Genomic DNA, 18,103 nt, shown 5'->3' on the forward strand with positions numbered 1-18,103 from the left:
AAAGCTCAGTATCACTGATCATTAGAGAAATGCAAATCAAAAACAACACAATACCATCTCACGCCAGTCAGAATGGCGATTATTAAAAAGTCAGGAAACAACAGACGCTGGTGAGGCTGTGGAGAAAAAGGAATATTTTTACACTGTTGGTGGGAGTGTAAATTAGTTCAACTATTATGGAAGACAGTGAGGCAATTCCCCAAATATCTAGAGACAGAAGTGCCATTTGACCCAGCAATCCCATTGCTGGGTATATACCCCCAAGATATAAATAATTCTATTATAAAGAAACATGCATCTGTATGTTCATTGCAACACTATTCACAATAGCAAAGACATGGAATCAACCTAAATGCCCATCAGTGAAAAAACAGATAAAATGTGGTGCATATACACCATGGAATACTATGCAGCCATAAAAAGGAACAAAATGATGTCCTTTGCAGGGACATGGATGGAGCTGGAAGGCATTATCCACAACACACTAATGCAAGAACAGAAAACCAAATACCTCACAGTCTCACTTATAAGTGGGAGCTGAATGAGTACACATAGACACATGCGGGGAAATAGTACACACTGAGACCTGTTGGTGGGGCAGCGGGAGGGAGAACATCAGGAAGAATAGCTAATGGCCACTGGGTTTAATACCTAAGTCATGGGATGATCTGTGCAACGAACCACTGTGGCACATGTTTACCTATGTAACAAACCTGCACATCCTGCACATGTGCCCCAGAACTTAAAAGCTGAAAAAAATTTTTTTGCTGAGTCCCAAGTGTAAAAAGTAGAAAGTTAGGAACTTCAATTTTCAATTAACATAGAACTCAGTTATATTAGACAGTGATTAGACACTTTTTAAAAAGCTATTAAACATTACTTACTTTAACAGCAAATTTCTTAGATGCCATGGCTTACTGACTCCACAGTAACTACAAACCTTTAAGGAAAAAAAAAGTTATAATTAGATATATTAAAATTTCTTGTTATTTGGATATTATGCAGGAAAAAGATTGGCTGAATAGTAAAATATCAATGGGTATTGATGAGATGAATGTTCACTCATAATTCCCTTAACCAAAATACTGTATTAAATTAGTAATTTAAGCACTGCTTGCAAAGAAAATGACAGGCCCTGGCCAGGGATGGTGGCTCACACCTATAATCCCAGCATTTCAGGGGGCCAAAGTGGGAGGATCACTTGAGCTCAGGAGTTTGAGACCAAACTAGGCAACACAGCAAGACCTTATCTAAAAGGGAGAAAAGCACAGGCTCAGATGGCTTCCCGGCTATATTCTACCAAATCTGTAAAGAATAATTTAAACCAATCCCTCATGAACTCTTTAAAAAAAACAGAAGCATAAGAAAATTTCTCAAATAATTCTGAAGCCAGTGTCATCCTGATACCAATACCAGAGAGAGACATCACAAGAAAATCACACATCAATGTACCTTATGAAGACAGATCCAAAAATTATCAACAAAATACTAGAAAATCAAACACAGCAACATGTAAAAAAGATTATACACCGTGATCAAGTTGGATGTATTCCAAGAATGCAAGGACAGTTTAAGATCTGAAAATTAATCAATATAATACACTCTATTAATAACAGAAAAAAATGCACATAATCATCCCAAATACAAAAAAAAAAAAAAAAAAAACCCAAAACGCTTTTTTAATTTAAGGAAAAAAAAAAAAAAAAAAAAGCCAACACAATAGGAATAGAAGGGACTATCTCAACCTGATAAAAGATATTTAGGAAAAACCAAGTGCTAAAATCATACTTAATGATGAAGACTAAATGTTTTCTCCCTTAAGATGAGAGAGACATCTTTACAAGAAATGTCTGCTCTTGCCACTTCTTTTCATCATTGTACTAAAGGTTCTAACTAAGGCAATTAGGCAACAAAAAGAAATAAAAAGCATCCAGATTAGGAAGAAAGAGATAAACTGTCTATTCATAAACAACATGTTCTCATATATAGAAAACCCTAAGAAATCATCAAAAAACTACTAGAATGAGTAAGTTCAGCAAGGTTGTAGGATATATGATAAATATTTTTAAATCTACTGTATTTCTACATACCAACAATAAATAGTCCTAAAATAAAATGTAAAGAAAAATTCCATTCATAATAACATGAAAAAGAATACTTAGGAATAAGTATAACAAAAGTACAAGATTTGTACACCAGAAGTAATAAAATATCATTGAAAGAAATTAAAGACTTAAGTGGAAAGATAACCCATGTTCATGAATTTTAACAATTTAACAGACTTAATGCTGTTAATATAGCAATATTCCCAAATTGTTCTCTGATTCAATGCAATCCCTATCAAAATCCTAGCTGACTTCTTTACAGAAATTAACAAGTTTATTCCAAACTGTATATAAAATTGCAAGAGCTCTGGAGTAACAAAAATAATACCGAAAAAGAAGAATGAAATTGGAGAACTCAGGCTTCTCAATTTAAAAGCTTACTATGGTTGGACGCAGTGGCTCATGCCTGTTAATCCCAGCACTTTGGGAGGCCGAGGAGGGGAAACCCCATCTCTACTAAAAATACAAAAATTAGCTGGGTGTGGTGACATGCACCTGTAATCCCAGTTACTTGAGAGGCTGAGGCAGGAGAATCACTTGAACCCGAGAGGTGGAGGTTGTAATGAGCCAAAATCATGCCACTGCACTCCAGCTTGGGTGACAGAGCAAGACTCCGTCTGAAAAAAATAAATAAATAAAAGCTTACTACAACATCACAAAATTCAGAACAGTATGGTACAGGCTGAACATCCCTTACAGAAATGCTTAGGACCAGAAGTGTTTCAGACACAGGATTTTTTTCAGATTTGGAATATTTACATATACATGATGAGATATCCTGGGGATGAGATACAAATCTAAATACAAAATTCACTTATGTTTCATATATACCTTACACAGATAGCCTGAATTTTATATATTTTTATGATTTTGTGCATGAAACAAAGTTTTGTCTGCATTTTGACTACAGACTGTCATGTGAAGTCAGGTGTGGAATTTTGTACTTGTGGCATCATGTTGGCATTCAGAGAGTTTCAGACTTTGCAGGATTTCATATTTTGGATTTTCGTATTAGGGATGCTCAACCTACACTAGCACAAGAACAGACGTATAGGCCAGGCACGGTGGCTCACACCTGTAATCGCAGCACTTTGGGAGGCTAAGGCGAGCAGATCACTTGAGGCCAGGAGTTCGAGACAACCCTGGCCAACATGGTGAAACCCTGTCTCTACTAAAAATACAAAAAATCAGCCGGGCATGGTGGTGCGCACCTGTAATTCCAACTACTCAGGAGGCTGAAGCATGAGAATCAGTTGAAAGCAGGAGGCAGAGGTTGCAGTGTGGCAAGATCACACCACTGCACTCCAGCCTGGGGGACAGATTGAGACTCTGTCTCAAAAAAATAAATAAAAGACATATAGGTCAATTGGAATAAAATTGATAGAAATAGAGCCTTAAATTCATGTTCAATTAATTTTCAACAAGGGTACTGAGATAACTTGATGGGAAAATAGTTGTTTCAACAAATGGTTCCAGGACAACTGGGTATCCATATGCCAAATAATAAAGTTGGACTGCTACATCACACTATGTACAAAAAGTTAATTCAAAATGCATCAAAGACCTAAATATAAGAGCTAAAACTATAAAAATCTTAGGAAAAAAACATAGGCATAAATTTTTGTGACCTTTCATTGGGCAACAGTTTCTTAGATATGATACCAAAACAGAAGTGACAAAAGCAATTAGTAAGTTAGATTTTATCAAAATTAAAAACTTTTATACTTCAAACCAAGAAAGTAAAAAGATAATACACAGAATAGAAAAAAAGTCTGCAAATCATACATCTGATGAAGGACTCATGTCCAGAATATATAAAGAACTCAACTCAGTAAGAGGAAAAATAACTCAATTTAAAAATAAGCACAGAATTTGAATTCCTTCAAAGAAGATCTACAAATGACCCATTAAGCACATGAAAAGATGCTTAATATCATTAGCCATCCAATAAATGCAAATCAAAACCACAATAAGACATTACTTTATACCCATTAAGATAAAGAGCTAAAATCAAAATGACAAATAATAACAGATGTTGGCAAGGATGTGAATAAACTGGAACTCTCATACATTGATGGTAGGAATGTAAAATGTAGCCACTTCGCACAATAGTTTGATAGCGTTTCAAAATTTACAGAGTTGCCACATGATCCAGCATTTCCATTCCTAGGGATACAACCAAGAAAAAAAAAATAACTCCATACAAAATAATTATACAGGAATGCTCCCAGAAGCACTACTAATAATAGTCGAAAAATGGAAACAACCCAAATGTCCATCAACTAATGAACAGATAAACAAAACGTGATATGTCATACAATCGAATATTATTTGGCAATAAAAAGGTAAATATTCCCCTTTACTGTGCTCAGCCAGGCAACCACTTTTTCTCACCCTGGCAAAAAACCGGAGTATTTTCTGGAGAGGGTAAGACAGAGGATCTCTAGTCTGGAAAACACTAGGCACAGTAGAAGGTGGAATCTTCTGAACAAAGAGAAATTAGGGAATACAAACGGAGACCTTCCTCTGCCTGCATGCCTCTCTACCCTGCCCATACTCTCCAGAGAGTAGACTAAAACCTCCCTATTCAGAGAATTGGACTAACCTAAAAGACAGTATCTAAAAATACTGACACAGGGGTTCCCCAAGGAAACAGCCTAAACAGATGGCTCTTAAGTGAAGTCCAGATCCATAAGCCCCACACCCATATGCAGAGATTCTAGTTCTCTTTTAATGTCCCACTCTCAAATATAAGTAAACAAGCAGGAATAACCTGCCACCTAAAGCAAGATTATATTATGAAAGAAAAACAAACAGAGAAAAAAAACCTACTTGGCTGAAACAAAGTATGGAGGGAGAAGAAAACATTTTTAAAAAATTATCATTAGGGAGGTTGCAGATACTGCAGCCATAAAGCAAAAAAAAAAAAAAAAAAAAAATGACAACAAAAAAAGAGACTATCAGAAGACAACAAACTAAAACAATGATAGTTGAATTTTTAAAACTTAATAGAATGGTTGAAAGATAACGTGATGAAATCTCTCAGAAACTTCAGCAAAAAAGAAAAAGAAAAAGGAAAGAGAAAATAAATTAAAATTAAAAGACCAATACAGGAGGTCAAACACATGAAAATCAGTATGGAGACTGACCCATATTAGAGCATCTATCACAGTGAAATTTTAGGTATTGGGGATAAAAAAAATTTTTTTAAGTGTGTGTGGGGGGTAGTAGGAGGTGGAGAACACAAAGGATCAGGAGTCAGAATTGGTTCCAAACTGCCCAAAGATATGGAAAAAATCTTCAAAATTCTGAAGAAAATTGTTTCCAACCTCAAATTGGATTTAAACTTCAGGGGAGAAAAAAAATTATTAAGACATGCAAGTTCTTATAAAACTGTTTCATGTGTTTTTTCTCAGGAAGCTACTAAAGATGTGCTTCACCAAAATGAGGAAATTAAGCAAGAAAGAGGAAACAGGAAGGGTGAGACAGGAGAAAGGCAGAGGAAAGCTGAGGATCTGGTGAAAGGAGGCCTCCATGAGAGCTGTGGGTAGACCACAGGGGAAGTGCAGGTGCAGACCACAGCAGGCTGCAGGGGAGAGGCACATCCAGGAAGATCTACACACACGCACACACGGATGAGTTTTAGACAACTGGTGAAGAATATGAGATTGAATTAGGGCAGGTACATGGAAAGCTAAACAGCAGAAGAATAACAAGGCAATTACTGATTCCACCATAAACAAAAACAGCAGTAAATAAAGAGTGCTTAACACACAGCTCAGTTATGACTAGTATTTATAGTCATAATAGCAAACATTGAATGTTGACCTAAACAATATTATGCTTATGATGATATTAGAAAAATAGGGAATGTGTGTGCGTAAATATGGTGAGGGCACACGGTTAAACAGAGCAAAAGAGAAACAAAGCAGAGCAGTAAAAATAATAATAATCACAATGGCTATATTAAAGCAAAAATACAGACAGTAATTTAGTGATCTGGATCCAATTCTTTGTTTTTTAATAAACTTGTTTAAAGTTTATTTATTTTTTATTTATTTCTGAGATAGAGTCTCACTTTGTCAACCAGGCTGAAGTACAGTGGCTCAATCGAGGCTCACAGCAACCTCCACCTGGTGAACTCAAGCGATCCTCCTGCCTCAGCTTCCCAAGTAGCTGGGATCACAGGTTCATGCCACCAAACCCAGCTAATTTACATATACATACATATTTATTTATTTTTTTGTTTTGAGACAGAGTTTCGCTCTTGTTGCCCAGGCTGGAATGCAATGGCACGATCTTGGCTCACTGCAACCTGTCTCCTGGGTTAAGCAATTCTCCTGTCTCAGCTTCCTGAGTAGCTGGGATTACAGGCACATGCCACCACATTCAGCTAATTTTTGTATTTTTAGTAGAGACAGAGTTTCATCATATTGGTCAGGCTGGTCTTGAATTCCTGACCTCTAGTGATCGGCCCACCTCGGCCTCCCACAGTGCTGGGATTACAGGTGTGAGCCACCGCACCTGGCCTATTTTTATATTTTTTATAGAGATGGGGCTTCACCATCTTGCCCAAGCTGGTTTTCATCTCCTGAGCTCAAGCAATCCAACAGCCTCAGCCTTCCAAAGTGCTGGGATTATACGTGGGAGCCACCATGCCCTGCCTGTATCTGATTCTTAAGTACTAAACTCTGCCCCAAACTGAAGAACAAGGTGAGGAGAGCCCACAAGGATGGAGGAAAGGGGCTGAAGAGGACACAATCATTCACAAGCCTTGAGCATGGAACTATTTTCCTGTTGAAATTGTTACAGCAACTCTTCCAACAGAAATATAATGCAAGCCACAAATGTAATCTTAAGTTTTCTATTAGTTGCATTTTTAAAAAAGTAAACAGAAACAGGTAAAGTTAATTTGAATAATCTATTTCATTTTATTTTATTTTATGTTTTTGAGACGGAATCTCACTCTGTCAGCAGGAATGGAGTGAGTGGCGCAATCTTGGCTCACTGCAACCTCCACCTCCTGGGTTCAAGCGATTCCCCTGCCTCAGCCTCCCGAGTAGCTGGGATTACAGGCACCCGTCACTAAGCCCAACTAATTTTTTGTATTTTTAGTAGAGATGGGGTTTCACCATGTTGGCCAGGCTGGTCTCGAACTCCTGACCTCATGATTCGCCCACCTCAGCCTCCCAAAGTGCTGGGATTACAGTCATGAGTCACCGTGCCCGGCCAATCTATTTTGTTTAACCCGATATAGCCAACATGTTAGCATTTCAACATGTGAACTATATAAAAATGTTTACATGCTTGTTGTTTTAACCAAGACTTTGAAATTGGTTATATTTCTAGGACATCTCAATTTGGACTGGTCATGTGTCAGGTACTCAATAGACACTCGTAGGTAGCCACCATTATGGACATCACAGTTTGAGAGCCTTTTTTAAAACAAGAAAAACACGGCCGGGTGCAGTGGTTCACACCTGTAATCCCAACACTTTGGGAGGCCAAGGCAGGTGGATCACTGGAGGTCAGAGTTCGAGATCACACTGGCCAAAATGGTGAAACCCCGTCTCTACTAAAAATGCAAAAGTTAGGCAGGCATGGTGGTGGGCCCCTGTAGTCCCAGCTACTCGGAAGGCTGAGGCAGGAGAATTGCTTGGACCCAGGAGGCGGAAGTTGAAGTGAGCTAAGATTGTGCCACTGCACTCCAGCCTGGGTGACAGAGTAATACTCCGCCTCAAAAAATAAATAAATAAGAAGGGCACTTATTTCTGTATCCTGAATTAATTAATTAATTAATTAATTAATTATTTTTATTTATTTATTTATTTTTTTGAGACGGAGTATTGCTCTGTTGCCCAGGCTGAGTGCAGCAGCGCTATCTTGGCTCACTGCAAGCTCTACCTCTCAGGTTCACCCCATTCTCCTGCCTCAGCCTCCCGAGTAGCTGGGACTACAGGCGCCCGCCACCACACCCAGCTAATTTCTTTTGTATTTTTAGTAGAGACGGGGTTTCACCGTGTTAGACAGGATGGTCCCGATCTCCTGACCTCGTGATCCGCCTGCCTCGGCCTCCCAAAGTGTTGGGATTTTTATTTCTAAAATAAGAGTAATAATACCTAACTCAAAATTATTGAAAAGACTAAATAAAATGACACATAAAAACACGAGGCTGGCCGGGCGTGATGGCTCATGCCTGTAATCCCAGGAATAAAAAAAAAAAAAAAAAAAAAACACCACTAGGCCTTCGATGGGTATTCATAATTATTATTACTTAGTCAATGGTGGTTTTTTTTTTAGAAATTTGGTACCCTTTGATTTTAATTTTTAATTTTTTAATTTTTGTCTCCTATGTGATGAGATCCTAATTTTTTTTTTTTTTTTTTTGAGAGACGGAGTCTCGCTCTGCCGCCCAGGCTGGAGTGCTGTGGCCCGATCTCAGCTCACTGCAAGCTCCGCCTCCCGGGTTCACGCCATTCTACTGCCTCAGCCTCCCGAGTAGCTGGGACTACAGGCGCCCGTCACCTCGCCCGGCTAATTTTTTGTATTTTTTAGTAGAGACGGGGTTTCACCGTGTTAGCCAGGATGGTCTTGATCTCCTGACCTCGTGATCTGCCCGTCTCGGCCTCCCAAAGTGCTGGGATTACAGGCTTGAGCCAGCGCGCCCGGCCGATCCTAATTTTTTAAATGGACTAAAATATCTTTATCCAAACCCTAAGTCATTTTAAGTATTCATTTCCATTCTCTAAATAACATAATGCACATGACTTAGAAAAATATTTAATGATGTTTATCTTTTATTATTATTATACTTTAAGTTCTAGGGTACATGTGCATAACGTGCAGGTTTGTTACATATGTATACTTGTGCCATGTTGGTGTGCTGCACCCATCAACTCATCAGCACCCATCAACTCGTCATTTACATCAGTTATAACTCCCAATGCCATCCCTCCCCCTCCCCATGATAGGACCCAGTGTGTGATGTTCCCCTTCCCGACTCCAAGTGATCTCATTGTTCAGTTCCCACCTATGAGTGAGAACATGCGGTGTTTGGTTTTCTCTTCTTGTGATAGTTTGCTAAGAATGATGGTTTCCAGCTGCATCCATGTCCCTACAAAGGACACAAACGCATCCTTTTTTATGGCTGCATAGTATTCCATAGTGTATATGTGCCACATTTTCTTAATCAGTCTGTCACTGATGGACATTTGGGTTGATTCCAAGTCTTTGCTATTGTGAATAGTGCCGCAAACAGGGACAACATACGTGTGCATGTGTCTTTATAGCAGCATGATTTATGATCCTTCGGGTATATACCCAGTAATGGGATGGCTGGGTCATATGGTACATCGAGTTCTAGATCCTTGAGGAATCGCCAAACTGTTTTCCATAATGGTTGAACTAGTTTACAATCCCACCAACAGTGTAAAAGTGTTCCTATTTCTCCACATCCTCTCCAGCACCTGTTGTTTCCTGACTTTTGAAAGATTGCCATTCTAACTGGTGTGGTTTTGATTTCCATTGTGGATTTGCATTGTGGTCTAACATTGTGGTTTTGATTTGCATTTCTCTGATGGCCAGTGATGATGAGCATTTTTTCATGTGTCTGTTGGCTGTATGAATGCCTTTTTTTGAGAAACGTCTGTTCATATCCTTTGCCCACTTTTTGATGGGGTTGTTTTTTTCTTGTAAATTTGTTTGAGTTCTTTGTAGGTTCCAGATATTAGCCCTTTGTCTGATGAGTAGATTGCAAAAATTTTCTCCCATTCTGTAGGTTGCCCGTTCACTCTGATGGTAGTTTCTTTTGCTGTGCAGAAGCTCTTTCGTTTAATTAGATCCCATTTGTCAATTCTGGCTTTTGTTGCCATTGCTTTTGGTGTTTTAGACATGAAGTCCTTGCCCATGCCTATGTCCTGAATGGTACTACCTAGGTTTTCTTCTATGGTTTTTATGGTATTAGGTCTAACATTTAAATCTCTAATCCATCTTGAATTAATTTTTGTATAAGGAGTAAGGAAAGGATCCAGTTTCAGCTTTCTACTTATGCCTAGCCAATTTTCCCAGCACCATTTATTAAATAGGGAGTCCTTTCCCCATTTCTTGTTTCTCTCAGGTTTGTCAAAGATCAGATGGCTGTAGATGTGTGGTATTATTTCTGAGGACTCTGTTCTGTTCCATTGGTCTATATCTCTGTTTTGGTACCAGTACCATGCTGTTTTGGTTACTGTAGCCTTGTAGTATAGTTTGAAGTCAGGTAGCGTGATGCCTCCAGCTTTGTTCTTTTGACTTAGGATTGTCTTGGCAATGCGGGCTCTTTTTTGGTTCCATATGAACTTTAAAGCAGTTTTTTCCAATTCTGTGAAGAAACTCATTGGTAGCTTGATGGGGATGGCATTGAATCTATAAATAACCTTGGGCAGTATGGACATTTTCACGATATTGATTCTTCCTATCCATGAGCATGGTATGTTCTTCCATTTGTTTGTGTCCTCTTTTATTTCACTGAGCAGTGGTTTGTAGTTCTCCTTGAAGAGGTCCTTTACATCCCTTGTAAGTTGGATTCCTAGGTATTTTATTCTCTTTGAAGCAATTGTGAATGGAAGTTCATTCATGATTTGGCTCTCTGTTTGTCTGTTACTGGTGTATAAGAATGCTTGTGATTTTTGCACACTAATTTTGTATCTGAGATTTTGCTGAAGTTGCTTATCAGCTTAAGGAGATTTTGGGCTGAGACAATGGGGTTTTCTAAATATACAATCATGTCATCTGCAAACAGGGACAGTTTGACTTCTTCTTATCCTAACTGAATACCCTTGATTTCTTTCTCTTGCCTGATTGCCCTAGGAGTGGTGAGAGAGGGCATCCCTGTCTTGTGCCAGTTTTCAAAGGGAATTTTTCCAGTTTTTGCCCTTTCAGTATGATATTGGCTGTGGGTTTGTCATAAATAGCTCTTATTATTTTGAGGTACATTCCATCAATATCGAATTTATTGAGCGTCTTTAGCATGAAGGGCTGTTGAATTTTGTCAAAGGCCTTTTCTGCATCTATTGAGATAATCATGTGGTTCTTGTCTTTGGTTCTGTTTATATGCTGGATTACGTTTATTGATTTGCGAATGTTGAACCAGCCTTGCATTCCAGGGATGAAGCCCACTTGATCATGGTGGATAAGCTTTTTGATGTGCTGCTGAATCCGGTTTGCCAGTATTTTATTGAGGATTTTTGCATCAATGTTCATCAGGGAGATTGGTCTAAAATTCTCTTCTTTTGTTCTGTCTCTTCCAGGCTTTGGTATCAGGATGATGTTGGCCTCATAAAATGAGTTAGGGAGGATTCCCTCTTTTTCTATTCATTAGAATAGTTTCAGAAGGAATGGTACCAGCGCCTCCTTGTACCTCTGGTAGAATTCAGCTGTGAATCCATCTGGTCCTGGACTTTTTTTGGTTGGTAGGCTATTAATTATTGCCTCAATTTCAGAGCCTGCTATTGGTCTATTTAGGGATTCAACTTCTTCCTGGTTTAGTCCTGGAAGAGTGTAAGTGTCCAGGAAATTATCCATTTCTTCTAGATTTTCTAGTTTATTTGCGTAGAGGTGTTTATAGTATTCTCTGATGGTAGTTTGTATTTCTGTGGGGTCAGTGGTGATATCCCCTTTATCATTTTTTATTGCGTCTATTTGATTCTTCTCTCTTTTCTTCTTTATTAGTCTTGCTAGTGGTCTGTCAATTTTGTTGATCTTTTCAAAAAACCAACTCCTGGATTCATTGATTTTTTGGAGGGTTTTTTGTGTCTCTATCTCCTTCAGTTCTGCTCTGATCTTAAGTTTTTTCTTGCCTTCTGCTAGCTTTTGAATGTGTTTGCTCTTGTTTCTCTAGTTCTTTTAATTGTGATGTTAGAGTGTCAATTTTAGATCTTTCCAGCTTTCTCTTGTGGGCATTTAGTGCTATAAATTTCCCTCTACACACTGCTTTAAATGTGTCCCAGAGATTCTGGTATGTTGTATCTTTGTTCTCATTGGTTTCAAAGAACATCTTTATTTCTGCCTTCATTTCGTTATGTACCCAGTAGTCATTCAGGAGCAGGCTGTTCAGTTTCCATGTAGTTGAGCGGTTTTCATTGAGTTTCTTAGTCCTGAGTTCTAGTTTGATTGCACTGTGGTCTGACAGACAGTTTGTTATAATTTCTGTTCTTTTACATTTGCTGAGGAGTGCTTTACTTCCAATTATGTGGTCAATTTTGGAATAAGTGTGATGTGGTGCTGAGAAGAATGTATATTCTGTTGATTTGGGGTGGAGAGTTCTATAGATGTCTATTAGGTCTGCTTGCTGCAGAGATGAGTTCAATTCCTGGATATCCTTGTTAACTTTCTGTTTCGTTGATCTGTCTAATGTTGACAGTGGAGTGCTGAAGTCTCCCATTATTATTGTATGGGAGTCTAAGTCTCTTTGTAAGTCTCTAAGGACTTGCTTTATGAATCTGGGTGCTCCTGTATTGGGTGCATATATATTTAGGATAGTTAGCTCTTCCTGTTGAATTGATCCCTTTACCATTATGTAATGGCCTTGTCTCTTTTGATCTTTGATGGTTTAAAGTCTGTTTTATCAGAGACTAGGATTGCAACCCCTGCTTTTTTTGTCCTCCATTTGCTTGGTAGATCTTCCTCCATCCCTTTATTTTGAGCCTATGTCTCTGCATGTGAGATGGATCTCCTGAATACAGCAAATTGATGAGTCTTGACTCTTTATCCAGTTTGCCAGTCTGTGTCTTTTAATTGGAGCATTTAGTCCATTTACATTTAAGGTTAATATTGCTATGTGTGAACTTGATCCTGCCATTATGATATTAACTGGTTATTTTGCTCGTTAGTTGATGCAGTTTCTTCCTGGCCTCAATGGTCTTTACATTTTGGCATGTTTTTGCAATGGCTGGTACCAGTTGTTCCTTTCCATGTTTAGGGCTTCCTTCAGGGTCTCTTGTAAGGCAGGCCTGGTGGTGACAAAACCTCTAAGCATTTGCTTATCTGTAAAGGATTTTATTTCTCCTTCACTTATGAAACTTAGTTTGGCTGGATATGAAATTCTGGGTTTAAAATTCTTTTCTTTAAGAATGTTGAATATTGGCCCCCACTCTCTCTGGCTTGTAGAGTTTCTGCTGAGAGATCTGCTGTTAGTCTGATGGGCTTCCCTTTGTGGGTAACCCGACCTTTCTCTCTGGCTGCCCTTAAGATTTTTTCCTTCATTTCAACTTTGGTGAATCTGGCAATTATGTGTCTTGGAGTTGCTCTTCTCGAGGAGTATCTTTGTGGCGTTCTCTGTATTTCCTGAATTTGAATGTTGGCCTGCCCTACTAGGTTGGGGAGGTTCTCCTGGATGATATCCTGAAGAGTGTTTTCCAACTTGGTTCCATTTTCCCCCTCACTTTCAGGCACCCCAATCAGATGTAGATTTGGTCTTTTTACATAATCCCATACTTCTTACAGGCTTTGTTCATTTCTTTTTCTTCTTTTTTCTTTTGGTTTCTCTTCTCGCTTCATTTCATTCATTTGATCCTCAATCGCTGATACTCTTTCTTCCAGTTGATCGAGTCGGTTACTGAAGCTTGTGCATTTGTCACATATTTCTCATGTCATGGTTTTCATCTCCATCATTTCATTTATGACCTTCTCTGTGTTAATTACTCTAGCTATCAATTCTTCCACTCTTTTTTCAAGATTTTTAGTTTCTTTGCGCTGGGTATGTAATTCCTCCTTTAGCTCTGAGAAGTTTGATGGACTGAAGCCTTCTTCCCTCATCTCGTCAAAGTCAGTCTCCATCCAGCTTTGATCCGTTGCTGGCGATGAGCTGCGGCTCCTTTGCAGGGGGAGATGCGCTCTTATTTTTTGAATTTCCAGCTTTTCTGCCCTGCTTTTTCCCCATCTTTGTGGTTTTATCTGCCTCTGGTCTTTGATGATGGTGATGTACTGATGGGGTTTTGGTGTAGGTGTCCTTCCTGTTTGATAGTTTTCCTTCTAACAGTCAGGACCCTCAGCTGTAGGTCTGTTGGAGATTGCTTGAGGTCCACTCCAGACCCTGTTTGCCTGGGTATCAGCAGCAGAGGCTGCAGAAGATAGAATATTGCTGAACAGCGAGTGTACCTGTCTGATTCTTACTTTGGAAGCTTCCTCTCAGGGGTGTACTACACCCTGTGAGGTGTGGGGTTTCAGTCTGCCCCTAGTGGGGGATGTCTCCCAGTTAGGCTACTCAGGGGTCAGGGACCCACTTGAGCAGGCATTCTGTCCCTTCTCAGATCTCAACCTCCATGTTGGGAGATCCACTGCTCCCTTCAAAGCTGTCAGACAGAGTCATTTGCATCTGCAGAGGTTTCTGCTGCTTTTGTTGTTGTTGTTGTTGAGCTGTGCCCTGTCCCCAGAGGTGGAGTCTACAGAGACAGGCAGGCTTCCTTGAGCTGCTGTGAGCTCCACCCAGTTTGAGCTTCCCTGCGGCTTTGTTTACCTACTTAAGCCTCAGCAATGGCGGGCGCCCCTCCCCCAGCCTCGCTGCTGCCTTGCAGTTAGATCACAGACTGCTGAGCTAGCAATGAGGGAGGCTCTGTGGGCGTGGGACCCTCCCGGCCAGGTATGGGATATAATCTCCTGGTGTTCCCGTTTGCTTAAAGCGCAGTATTGGGGTGGGAGTTACCCGATTTTCCAGGTGTTGTGTGTCTCAGTTCCCTTGGCTAGGAAAAGGGATTCCCTTCCCTCTTGTGCTTCCCAGGTGAGGCGATGCCTCGCCCTGCTTCAGCTCTCGCTGGTCGGGCTGCAGCAGCTGACCAGCACCGATTGTCCGGCACTCCCTAGTGAGATGAACCCAGTACCTCAGTTGAAAATGCAGAAATCACCGGTCTTCTGTGTCACTCGCGCTGGGAGTTGGAGACTGGAGCTGTTCCTATTTGGCCATCCTGCTCCGCCCTCCAATGATGTTTATCTTAGCAAGCCCATTTAGACACAGTGTACGTGGAAAAAAAGTAAGTTCCTGGGAAATGCGGCACATGTTTTTTTGTTTTGTTTTGTTTTGATTTTTTGAGATGCAGTCTCGCTCTGCTGCCCAGGCTGGAGTGCGGTGGCCGGATCTCAGCTCACTGCAAGCTCCGCCTCCTGGGTTTATGCCATTCTCCTGCCTCAGCCTCCTGAGTAGCTGGGACTACAGGCACCCGCCACGTCACCCGGCTAGTTTTTTGTATTTTTTAGTAGAGACAGGGTTTCACCGTGTTAGCCAGGATGGTCTCGATCTCCTGTCCTCGTGATCCGCCCGTCTCGGCCTCCCAAAGTGCTGGGATTACAGGCTTGAGCCACCGCGCCCGGCCCAGGCACATGTTTAAAAACAATATATATAAAGGTTATCCTGAAAACTTTACATGGATTTTTAAAATTATATTATTTTTGTCTAATAAACATAAAATCAGTCACCTTAAATACATTAAATCAGGCTTGAATAACCTTGCTAAGAATTAAGGAAGTCCCTAGATGAGGGTACTTAAAAAGAACACTCAAGTGGATCAGCTAGACATGGAACCAGGAAAAGGGGGACAGTTTTGTCAATAAGTAACCACCATAGGTAAAACATGTGTGATCCAATTATTTTTTACACACCGATGTTCCCATAAATACTTCTTTTCCTGAAGGACAGACAGACCAAGTGGAAGGCCAAGGCAAGGCTTTCACATCATATCTGCTGTTGGATAGATCATGAATGAGCCATATTACAGTCAGGTTACTGTAATGGCTAAAATTACTAATACAGTTACATTTTCACATTTTCAACTCACAATAAGGTTTTTGTACTGTGGGGTTTTTTTTACATTTATCAATAAAACAAGAACAGCTACATTTAGGTGGTAGATGCTGAACTTTTCAGAGTATCATCAAAGTCCAATATCAAAAAAATGATCTCTAGGGATCTGGAACTGAAAAGCATGTATTTTTTATATAAAATAATATGGTCTGACAATGTAAAACAGGATACCTGGGAAAATGAAATCTATATTCTGAATATTTTAGTCTGTTTTTAGTATCATAACACATTCTGCCTCAAGGTATGTAACTTTTTCACTTGTTTCCACAATGTTTGGAAATTCAAAAAATCACAATTTTAGGGCTAAAATAGATCTCGCAGACCCTCTACTTCCAGCCTTACCATCTGTTCCCCTAATGAGAACTTATAGGACCAGGCCTGGATCTCACAGCTGATGGCCTAACCAGGCACTAGATAGAGTCTTGTTAGGTCCACTGAGAGCAAACTAGCACCATCTGTCACCTGCAGAATTGCCAAGGTCAGTGACTCATTAGGCTGTCAGGGTAGGTGTGACCTTCCTCCCTCTGCCTCACGCCAAGGTCCAAGTTCCCAACACAGAGTATGACCTCAAATAAAGCTACATGTGTAGTGGTTCTCTCTTGTTAACCAAAGAAAGAAAGAAACTCTATTGTTAAAGAAAATGTAGTTTGAACTTGTTTATCACTGTGCTACATAAGATGGCACCCTTCATACACAACATATAAATAAATGAATTCTGCCAGGATAAAGCCCATAACACATCTGGACAGTCAGGTGCATAGACCTTGAGCTTGCATATTTGCTAAAATCATTTCAAATCAAGAAACCATATATTCTTTGGTTTATGACAGCACTAGGCATGTGCTGGGGATGAATTAAATGGTGAATTGCAATCTGAAACGAACTGAGCCAATCTGCTAAAGTCCCAAATATGGTAAAATCATACTTATCCATGGTGGAAGGAGTACACTGTCATATGTGAGCAGCCCTCAGAGCAATGCCTAACACTAGAGGGTACTCTCCAAAAGCCTGCTGGGTGAAAAAAATGTTCCAGATAATTGGAGCTGAGTCACTTATACATATAACCTTTTTATTGTTTTTCTGTTTTTAGGGAGATTTTCCAAAAATATACTGAATCTTTATTAATGTTCATAAAAATACCATATATTGAATATTTGATATTCCCAATCAAAATTACCATGACACCGGGCAATAAACATATCACTGCCCTGTGAGCTGCCACCTCCTACATAAAGCTGCTCAATAGTAGGCCAGCAGGGTTGTCTGCCTGCTCTCGCAGGTGATCCCAAAGCTGAAAGCTGTAAAAGTGCCTGAGTCCCTTTCTTTTTTTTTTTTTATTTTTTTGAGACAGAGCCTCGCTCTGTTGCGCCCAGGCTGGAGTGCAGTGGCCAGATGTCAGCTCACTGCAAGCTCCGCCTCCCGGGTTTGCGCCATTCTCCTGCCTCAGCCTCCCGAGTAGCTGGGACTACAGGCGCCCGCCACCACGACCGGCTAGTTTTTTGTATTTTTTAGTAGAGACGGGGTTTCATCGTGTTAGCCAGGATGGTCTCGATCTCCTGACCTCGTGATCCGCCCGTCTCGGCCTCCCAAAGTGCTGGGATTACAAGCCTGAGCCACCGTGCCCGGCCTTCCATTCTTAATCTTAATCAGATGGGCCTAGAAAACTAAGAGACTGAGGCTAATGTGATGTTTTTCAAGCCACTCTTACATGGATTTGCATGAACTTTGGTGGGAAGGCTTTAAGCCATCTGTTTTACATAATAAAATGACTATTACCTCTACTTCAGGATTAGGGTTTCCATAATGATGAACTCACTGGGTCATGGTATAGTGCAAAGTGTCCCTTGGATTTAAGCCTCAGCATTTAATTCTTCCCACCTCAAAAAAAAAAAACAGTGGAGTTGGAAAGGTTGACCTCTATAGTCTATTCCATTTTTAAAACTCTAGAATCCAAAAATCAACAGTAGTTCAGGGTACAAATAATGCCAGTATACAAATTCTTCCAGAGAAAAGACTAAGAAGGAAAACATCCCAACACTCATTTTATGGAGCGCTGATAGCAAAACCAGACAAGAGCAGTAAAAGAATGAAAAATCAGACAATTTTATGGGTGAAAATAGAAGCAATAATCTAAAAGCAATTTTAATCTAGCAAACCTACTTGAAAA

General features: G+C 39.9%; 1 protein-coding gene across 3 annotated transcripts in view; it reads right to left on the reverse strand.

The window, feature by feature from the left end:
- SLX4IP (SLX4 interacting protein) overlaps window positions 1-18,103 on the reverse strand; it is a 205,837-nt gene that overhangs the window by 173,383 nt on the left and 14,351 nt on the right. For 2 of the 3 annotated variants that reach the window (XM_023217854.2, XM_023217852.2), the window contains exon 2: window positions 885-940. In XM_023217854.2, coding sequence (XP_023073622.1) covers window positions 885-911 — 27 coding nt within the window. In that variant the 5' untranslated portion in view covers window positions 912-940. Of the gene's footprint in view, window positions 1-884; window positions 941-17,712; window positions 17,815-18,103 lie in introns of all 3 variants that reach the window. The other variant, XM_023217853.2, reaches the window with a different exon arrangement.

The sequence above is a fragment of the Piliocolobus tephrosceles genome, chromosome 20, assembly GCF_002776525.5.
Source record: "Piliocolobus tephrosceles isolate RC106 chromosome 20, ASM277652v3, whole genome shotgun sequence".
Classification (NCBI taxonomy): Eukaryota; Metazoa; Chordata; class Mammalia; order Primates; family Cercopithecidae; genus Piliocolobus; species Piliocolobus tephrosceles.